Raw genomic sequence first — 10,029 nt, forward strand, 5'->3', positions numbered from 1 at the left:
ATGTTACTACGAGGAATACCACTGCCTTAACTATGCGGACCTTTGTGGTCAGCGTGATGTCTCTGCTCTTAACTATTTTATCGAGATTGGTCATTGCTCTCCTCCCAAGGATTAAACGTCTCCTGATTTCCTGGCTGCAGTCAGCATCTGTTTGTATTCTTTTGAATACAAATACAAATATTTAGTCTAATTAGATAATTTCCTATAGTGTTTTTTTACAAGGTCATTTCTGTAAGTTTAATATATTATGAAATAACTATTATTTATATTGTAGATCATTATAAAATAATCACCTAGTATGTAATTGAAGTATAATTCTGTAATATGAAATGTTGGGGGGGAGGTGTTTCTGTTTCATAATGATCCCCAAATTTCTACTTTGCATTGTGAGAAGTTTTGTACTCTTCCAGCTACCACTTGCTCTAACTTTTGCCACACTTAGACTGAACCGGATCTTTAAGTGATTTCCTTCTGTTTTCTTTTTTCTTTTTCTCTCCCCTTAACTGCTGAATTTGGAATAGCTTAGTGCAGACTGTTGTGGGATCTCCCCATCCTTTGCTTTGCTCACACTCAGCCTCACAACTCTTGTTTCTCAGCTTCTTTATCACCATGAGACAGGACTCTTCTTCATGAAGCAAGACATCCTGGATGTTCTCCAGGAATGGATGATGCAGCCTTATCCCCTTATGCAAGTACTCAGCATTAAAGGTCTGGGTTACCTCCTGCAGCAGCCCCTTGAGGTAAGAGATGGGGTGCTGGAGGTGAATGATTTTCAAGGTAGCAGCAATGTGTGTCTAGTAATGCAAAGACCTCACTCTCTGGGAAGTCTATAATGCTGGGAAGGGTGGAGAAAAGAGAAGAAGGGGACAACCAGCAGCAAGAGGGATGGACTCAGCTACAGCACCCGACCTTCTACAGAGAGGCAGGCACCCCTGGAAGATCTGAAGAACCAGGTTGGGGACCAATCCTCCTGGAGAAAATCTGTCTATGCGGTCACCAAGAGTCAACACCAACTTGATGGTACATAATCACAATCAAACAGTAATGTGCACAGAACAAGGCTTGGATTTGTAAAGTCACCTGGTCAGTGCAGAAGGCACTGAAAACAGAGAGAGCCTCATCAAAGAGCCTTACACTGCCATAAGTTTATGCTGTTATTTCTTTTTTCTTTTTTAAGATAAAACCAAAAGCACTTTCTTTAATGAGATAAATATGAGGTAGACCTCATGCCTGCCTGAGTTAGCCCTTGACAGAAATCTGACTCTTGGAACCAGCATATTTAAGAGAGCATATTGTAGGACGCACTCAGAAAATGGCATAGTGAGGTATTCATTCACTCAGTGGTATACCAGCATCTCACGGTGCCTTCTCCCATCCCAGCGGGGCCCAAATACATTGCTATAAATAAATAGGGAATAAACATGGTTTTGGAAATAGTCAGATGCTGTGTTGTGTCTATACCTACAAAGATCAGAACTGTGCAAGCCATGGTTTTCCCTGTGACACTCAATGGAAGCAAAAAGTGGACTTTGAAGAAGCCGGATAGGAAGAGCATTGACACTTTTGAAGTTTGGTGTTGGAAAAGACTATTAAGAAGACCATGGACAGCCAAGAAAACAATCCAATGAACCATCAAACAAATCTTTCTTGCTGAAGGCTCAATGACCAGCCTCAGATTTTCTTACTTTGGATGCATTATGTGAAGGTTTAGCTCTCTGGAAAAGTCTCTAATGCTGGGAAAGGTAGAAGGAAAGAGAAGGGGAGGACGACCAGCAGCCAGGTGGATGGACTCTGCTACAGTGGTGATAAGTGCACTGTTGGAAGACCAAGTAAAGGACAGATTGTCATGATTGCTAAGAGTCAACACCAACTTAGGTAAAGGTAAAGGTTTCCCTTGACGTAAAGTCCAGTCGAATCCGACTCTAGGGGGCGGTGCTCATCTCCGTTTCTAAGCCTTGGAGCCGGCGTTGTCATAGACACTTCCGGGTCATGTGGCCAGCATGACGACTCGGAACGCCGTTACCTTCCCGCCGAAGCGGTACCTATTGATCTACTCACATTTGCATGTTTTCGAACTGCTAGGTGAGCAGGAGCTGGGATTAACAACGGGAGCTCACCCCGCCGCGCGGTTTCGAACCGCCAACCTTCCGATTGACAGCTCAGCGGTTTAACCCACAGCGCCACCGCGTCCCTGCGGGACCAACTTAATGGCACGTAAATGAACAAACAAACATGGTTACTTTTTTAAAAAAATAATCTTTTTAAAAAATCAGGTGGGATAAGGAGCTGATGGACACAAGAGAAGACAAATTGCAGCCAGAGGCACCACACTGCCTACCTCTGCATTCATCCCGCTAAGGACTAATTTTGCTTCCTGCAGGAACTGTAACACAATTCTTGTATATCCCTAATAAAAACAGCCAGATTAATCTGTTGAAGTCTAAGCAGAGGGAGGGACCATGAGAGATGCTGTACTTTGTGCCTCAAAAAAGAGTCCTTAGATGTTCCTTACAATGTCTAAAGAAGAAGCCTGGTTCTTCTGGCTGAGCTGTCCTATTGGGTCTACAACGAGCAGAAATTACTTCACCAAATCAACTAACGTGAAGCCTTCCCAGCCACTACACTCCTGTGGCTTTGCTTCAAGTTGTGATTTGTCCTGAAACTCCTGGGATGAGGAAGATACTGAGCTGAGGCAACCTGAAATCCTCCAGCTCCTTTCTTCCAGATGCTTGCTGAAGATCTCCCCTTGCAGATCCAGAGATGATGGAGCACTTCCACCTGGAATGCTGATTATTATGGTTTGCTTTATTTATACATCTTGTCCTAACTTCTCATAATTTCAAGCAGCCCCAAAGAAGAAGTGCATATGTCTATGTGCTTGGAATGGTGCATATTATGATATGTTTAACTGTGTAAGCTGAAGTGTTTGTGCGTACAGTATATCTGCATTAGTCAGAGAGCTACAGTGGCCATGTTTAATTGCTTGTTCTTTCCCTGCTTCCTCCAGAATGAGATTTTAGAGCCTGTTTTTATTCCCCTGATAAACTGTGCTAGCGAACCAGACAGGGGAATTGCTAAAGAGTCTATCAAGGCACTCCAGTACATGTTCCGACACCTGGAAGTTGAGCTCTACGGGTTCAAGGCAACTGGTCTTATCCCGCACCTCTCGAAATATTTCAGTGATGTAAGTCAACCAGTTCACGACAAATCGATCCTCTCTCTTTCCCCCTTTTTCTTTTTCTCCCAGAATTACGGCAGGTGGACCATCTGCAGGATTCTACTTAGTCAGGAATGCTTAGAAGTAGGCCGGCAACAATTATGTTATGGTAATATAAAGCGGAGCGTAAGCTTTCAAATGATCTTTGAGCAATCCTGGAGAACTGGAGAAGTGCCAGATGACTGGAGAGGAATGAATGTTGTCACTCTCTTCAGCTCCAGCAAACCACACACTGGTCTGTCTGGCACTGGTATCTGGAAAGAGTCTAGATCAGTGTTTCTCAACCTCAGCAACTTTAAGATGTGTGGACTTCAACTCTGCTGGCTGGGGAACTCTGGGAGTTGAAGTCCACACATCTTAAAGTTGCTGAGGTTGAGAAGCACTGGCCTAGATCATATCGTAGAGGTTGATCTGTAAGCACTTTATAGCAATTGCCAGTAGTTAGCATGGAACTGTCAGGGGAAAAAAATCTTGCCAGGCTAATCTTACCTTGTTTTTTGAGTATGTAACTTCCTGTTCACCCTCTCAGTTAGATCAGACTAGGAAACCAAAGTTATGAATACTAATACTACCTTTATTATAGGGTTACAGAAACAGAATCTTGCAAGTCTGAAAGTGCCTTCCCACTCCCTCCTTTATCTTTAAGAAAACTAGGGAGGGTCAAGCCTGAGTCGTTTTCACAAATTACACTTCTGCTTTGGACTCAGATTTTGTTAATCTGACCATTGACTCTGCTGTGGCTCTTCCTCCTGATCCTCAAGGTTATTCTCACAGGCCGTTATAATTCCTTAATAGAGAGCCAGTTGGGTGTAGAGGTTAAGGACCAGACTAGAAACCAGGAAAGGAGGAGTCCTAGTCCTACATTAGGCATGAAGCCAATTGGGTGACCTTGGCCAGTCACAGTTTCTTAGCCCTAGGAAGGAGGCAAGGGCAAACCACTTCCAAAAAAACCTGTCAAAAAACCTGCAGGGACTAGTCCAGGCAGTCGCCGGGTGTCAACGCTGACTCAAAGGGACAAAAATAAAACTCCCCTCCACAAGTCTGTAATAGATTGTGGGGATTTGATAGACATAATATATATTGATTTCAGCAAAGCATTTTACAAAGCATTCCATGATATGCCAATTATCAAGCTAGTTAAATGAAGGAAAGACAGCATTACAATTAAGTAGATACATAGTTGGTGTGACCCTCCAAGGCGAGGGTCACCTTGGAAGAGGTGCTGCCTAGGGAATGATCAGATAAAAGAGAAAGGAGCCCGTAACGGAGCAATAGACAGAGAAGGAAACTCAGGAAGGATGCGCCCTGATTACTCAGGCAGCAAATAGGGCGAGAGGTTTGTGCTTTCAGACTTGCAAGTTTCTGTTGACGTAGCCCTTCAATAAAGTAGAATTAGCTCATCTGGCTGTGTTTCCGGTACGGTCTACCTGGGAGGGCTGACAGTTGGGATGATTACCATGCCCAGAGTGGTCATTAACGGTATCTAGTGGGGAGCCACATAGCTCAATCTTGGTTCATCTACTTCTCAATATTTTCATTAATTATTTGGTTGAAGGAAAGACATCCCAAATGTGTAAGTTATGCAAAATTGAATAGGAAAGCCAATATCCTAAAAAGGAAATGCAATTCAAAATTATCTTGATAGGTTGAAAAAAAATGGGCTGAGAGTAACGAGAAAGAAAATTAACAGAGACAAGCACGACCAAAATAGGCATAGGATGGGAGGTTACCTGGCATGATATTAGTACCTGTGAAAAATATCTTGGAATAGTAGTTGATTGTAATCAGAATATGAGCCAGCAACGTGATGTGGTTGCGAAAAAGGCAAATGGAGTTTTAGGGTGCAGTAACAGAAGTATAATGTCCAAATCACTGGAAGGTATACGTAGTCCCACTGCATTCTGGTTCCCAGAGTCCAGTTCTGGGCATCACACATTAACACAGATGCAGAGGAATTAGAAGGGGTTCAGACAAGAGCAGCACAGGGGATCAGGGGACTGGAAACAGCAATCCCCGAAGATTGAGTGAAGGAGCTGGGCATATGTAGCCTTGTGAAAAGATGACCAAGGGGATATAACAGCACTCCTCCAATACCCGAAAGGGTGTCATTTGACCCATTTGACTTTGCACACCTTGCGGGACACAAAATAATGGAGCTAAGTTATAGGAAGGCAGATTCTTGCTGAATGCTTGGAAAAAGAAAAAAAAAAACCTTTCCTAATAGTAAGGCCAGGGGTTGTGGTTGCCATCTTGACTTTTTTGACCCCTCCTCCATGGGGGGAGGGGTCAAAAAGTCAAGATGGCAACCACAACCATTGGGTTGCCCTGAGGATTTCCCAAAATTTGCTGGGATAAGTTAGTCCAAGGTGAACTGCCAGTTGTGACAGCATTCGCATGAGAAGCCCACGTTCATCCCATTTTGAACTAAAGCCACACTGATGCCCTTCATTTCTCCTGGTTTATCATTTCCACCCAACCTAGGACATCTAGGGATGTTGCAGCCTCACCCCTCTGGAAGACACCGGGTTGGAGAAAGTTCCTTAGAGCAGCAGCAGGATTGAATCACCCGAAAGTCCTGAAAACTGTGGCAAGATTTTCCTGACCAGAGTACGAGAGTGACTAACCTGTTGAGTTCTTGGTGTGGTTTGAACTTGGCTGTTTTCCTGCAAACATAATGAGACGTCTGTAGGAGAACCACCAAGCTGAGACCACACCAAGAACCCAACAGTTTGGCCCTGAGCTACATAAATTGTCTGCTGTTGGAAAGACTAACCTGCTTCTCTTCCTTCTCAGGAAGATTATGAGCTGCGATATTTCTCCATCAACCTTTTTGGGATACTCTTGAAAGGGGTGAAGGAGATACACAGAAGCACTGTGACAGAAGACGTCCTCCAAAGTCTTGTTCCTCTCTTTATCCAGCTCACAGATGATTTGACCAGAGAAGTGAGTTGAAGGGCTGGGTAACCCACAGCTCCTGGTCTGTTCATGCCACCTTCTTCATGGTACCACCCTGAACCCTGTCCCAACCCAGAGCAATGTTGCTTTATCATGTGGACACTCCTGATGATGCAAAGAGGTTCTGGATAATCCTAAAACTGCCTGTGGTTGACACAAAAATTGTCCATGGGTTACAGAATCTCCCCATGGGAGCTACCAACTGTATGATGGTAACCTTCCCCAGCCAGGCTGTCTCCAGATATTATTAGACTACACGTCACATCATCCCTTACCACCACTGAGGATGATGGGAGCTAACAGACCTGGAGGAAGCTTGGTTGGGGAAGGCTTTGGATACTACAAAGCCGGTATATATCTCCTGGCCTTGAATGGGTTGAGCTCTGTTTGGTCTCCAAGTCAGATTCAATGGAGAGCTTGCTTTTTTTTAATCCCCTTTCTCTGTGGCTTTCAAGCCTTGCTCACATTGCCTCTGTTTGATCTGCAGATATCAGACTGTCTCCAGATACCAGTTGTAGAGAAACAAGCACAGGAGAGCAGTAGGTCCCCATCTTCTGCTTGCAAGGTCCCCAGAGGCATCTGGTTGGTCACTATGAGGAACAGAACCCTGAACCAAATGGGTCTTGGCCTGATCCAGCAGTTCTTCTGTTCTGTTACCTAGACAGTGTCTTGAGCACTTAATTATATCCTTCTACAATAATAAGAGGCAACACGTGGTCCTTCGGGTGCTGCCAAGCTGCCAGCTCTCAGCTCTCAGCTCTGCTACCCAGGATTGATGGAGATGGGGACCTACACATTCCTCTCTCTGTTCTACAGCTTCAGTTCTGCTAAAATAGAGAGATTTGGCTCTTCCACCATCTTATTACAGATGCTGAGAGATATGTTCTTTCCGCACAGAGACTCTGCAGTCATCACTCTCCCCCTTACACTGACATATCTTAGTCCTGGGTTAGCATGTCAAAGTTCCCATCTGCTGAGCTAGGAGAAGGGGTGGATTTTCTCTGCAGACCATGTACAAAACCAGGATCAGGACTCTCTGGCTCCATCTTTCATCCCATTGTTTAGATCGCCAAGGACACGCTCAACTCCTGTGCCTCCTACATGAACTGGGTAGACATGCCCAGCACCTTGTTTGATTATGAAACATATGCCAGTCTCAACAACATGTACTTAAACATCTGCCAGTTCATTGTGAGTATGACCCATGGTGGATTATCTTTCTCCAGGTTGGAGTATGTTGACTAGAGGGATTCTTCTTGGGTTTCTGCTCTCTCAGGAACAACAAGGGTTCCATGAAACCATGAGAACTAAAAACCTTACCAATTATGGGTCTGAAGATTAGAAAGGGTAGCTTATGGAAAAAAGGAAATTATGACATAACTGTAGAGGGGGGGGGCAAAATATAAATGTATTTATAACCACTGTGAAGAAGATCAGAAGCTACTTCTTTATAACCTTCCTTTTCCTTTTCCTTTTCCTTTTCCTTTTCTTTTCTCACTATTTACTATCATCTTTATTTTATGGTTTTTACTTGGTTACAAATTTCTTCAGTAAACATTATTTTTTTAAAAAAGGACTAGAAACCTTACCAAGAAAGTGGATCCTTTGTGAAAGAGGAAGCTATAGTCTATGGCTTGTTCGTTGCTTTGTTTCCCCCCAGGTATCCAAACACAAGGAAAAGTTTCACAAAATGCTAGTTCAGATGCTGAATTATCTGAAGAGCAGGAACGCGTGCTATCGGGAGACAGCAGCCATATTAATTGGTAATTAAAAATACAACTCCTGGAGAAGAGGATGTAAAGCCAAGACAGCTGTTCAGACTAATGCAATGCATGCTGATAATTATAATCAAAAGGTGGAGAATTAAGCAACATTGCATCAGATTGGAAGTTGATTTTATATCATGAGTGACCAGCTGGTTCTCCATAATTCCTATCAGCTTGTTGCTGATCTGAACAACTGGGATGCCACTGACACTTCTCAAGGAGAATCTCTGTAGCTCAGGGTTGAACTGTGGAGTCCTGGGTACTCTCTGAGCCTTGTTGTTTTCTTGCAGACGTTTCATTGCCAGGCCAGGCAACGTCTTCAGTGCTAGAAAAGAGTGGGCCTCGCTCTCTGTTTATCTACTGTTCATTCACTATTTATACGTGTATATAACAGAGAGCGAGGCCCACTCCCTCCTCGCACTGAAGACGTTGCCTAGTTGGGTAATGAAACGTCTGCAAGAAAACAACAAGGCTCAGGGAGCACCAAGGACGCCACTGACACTTCTGGTTATCAGAAGCCTTCTTCCTTGCTATGATTTCCACTTCCTCTCTCCTTCCCTCCCCACATTGGCCCAATTTATTAAAAAATAACATCCCCCTTGTGTTGAACTGGTACTTGTACGTGAACATCTCTCTCTGTTATGTAGGCAACAACACAGAAGTGGTCTGTCTTCTGGAAATGTTTTCAACTTCCCAATCTTGCCTGTAGTCCCTTGCATGTGGTCTCTCATCCAAGTATTAATTGGGTCCAACTCTGCTTAGCTTTTTTCATGATATATTATTGATTAACTAATTATTATTTATTGGACTTTGACACTGCCCAACTTAAATTGACCCTGGGCAGCTCACTCAATAAAACCAAACAACAATATACAATCCAAATCTCAACCAAGGTTGGCTAGATATCACTACTTTGCAGAACATCTTGATTTTGCCAACCTTTTTCTTTTAAGTTGGCTAATTCTTATTGCCTCAATGGAGATGGGGACTTTGGCAGTTGCAACAAGGATCAAAGGCACAAACAGCATTTTTTTCTCTTGATCTGTCTAGCATGCAGTGCCCAGTATATGAAACCAGATGTAGTCACTGCAAAACAAGTTGAGGAGGTTTATCTGGGTGAGTAAAACTGTTCATTAGGTTGGACCAGTGACTTTTTCTGCATAAATTCTGTAGTTTATAACGATTGGTCTCAAGGTCATTTTCAGAAAGTACTAGTTCTCTTTTATCATTTCAGCACTCCAGGACCTTCAGGGCGATTGTGAAGCGTCTGTGGCCAAGGTTGCCGTTGAGTCTATGGAGGAAGTGTTTCGACATTGTGGCCATCGCATTAACCCGAACCTCGTTCCCAGCCAGCTCCTCACCACGCTAGCCAGAAACATATCCAAACAGTCCTCTGAGAGCAAGCAGTGATGCCTCCACCCCAGCATGGTCTTGGGGGAAAGCAGGCAAGCAAGAGGAGAATTCTTGCATCTGAGGACCATGAAGGAAAGTCATGGAAGGACCTGGCAGGGCGACTCTGGAAACAGCCATTGGAGAAGGCCAGGACAGTTACAGAGAGCAAACTGCAAGACTGTCACCGAGCCACCCGCATAATGGAGAAGGACTGTGGCAACCACCAAGCTGATGGCCATGTTGCCAACATCCAGAAGATCTCTGCATTGGTTGGTCTTCCAGCAGAAATAGGAACCTGTAGGATAAGGTAGATGCAGAGAGCTGAGCACTCAACTGGTGGGAGATCAGATCTCCTCAAAAAGGTTCTCATTATCAACAAACAGCATTAAATAAAAACCTCCATGAAAATTTCTGGATCCCAACCTTCTCATGTGTCTTCTAATGGGCCGTGATCTCATTTGCAAAGCAAGCCAACTTTGCAAACTTAGTTTATTAATCCAGAATGAGACTGAGCACTGAGGATCCACCAGCAGCCCTGTTTCCTGCTACCTCCCTCCCTCTGTTTAGACAGGACTCAATTCTTATCCCAGCTTCCCCTTAAGTGTGCACATGGAAGGCTCATTAACTGATTATGCAAGAGCTAGGATTTGCAAGCCATATTCAAGCCATCTGCTGTGGCTAGTTTACCAAGTGGCACAA

General features: G+C 44.0%; 1 protein-coding gene across 1 annotated transcript in view; it reads left to right on the forward strand.

The window, feature by feature from the left end:
- Positions 1–9,729, forward strand: part of LOC134490273 (maestro heat-like repeat-containing protein family member 7) — a 48,909-nt gene extending 39,180 nt beyond the window's left edge. The window contains exons 20-26 of the mRNA XM_063293189.1: positions 597–740; positions 3,008–3,184; positions 6,011–6,160; positions 7,238–7,363; positions 7,833–7,935; positions 8,989–9,054; positions 9,173–9,729. Coding sequence (XP_063149259.1) covers positions 597–740; positions 3,008–3,184; positions 6,011–6,160; positions 7,238–7,363; positions 7,833–7,935; positions 8,989–9,054; positions 9,173–9,348 — 942 coding nt within the window. The 3' untranslated portion in view covers positions 9,349–9,729. The remainder of the gene's footprint in view (positions 1–596; positions 741–3,007; positions 3,185–6,010; positions 6,161–7,237; positions 7,364–7,832; positions 7,936–8,988; positions 9,055–9,172) is intronic.
- The last annotated feature ends 300 nt before the right edge of the window (positions 9,730–10,029 follow it).

The sequence above is a fragment of the Candoia aspera genome, chromosome 2, assembly GCF_035149785.1.
Source record: "Candoia aspera isolate rCanAsp1 chromosome 2, rCanAsp1.hap2, whole genome shotgun sequence".
In the NCBI taxonomy this organism is placed as follows: domain Eukaryota; kingdom Metazoa; phylum Chordata; class Lepidosauria; order Squamata; family Boidae; genus Candoia; species Candoia aspera.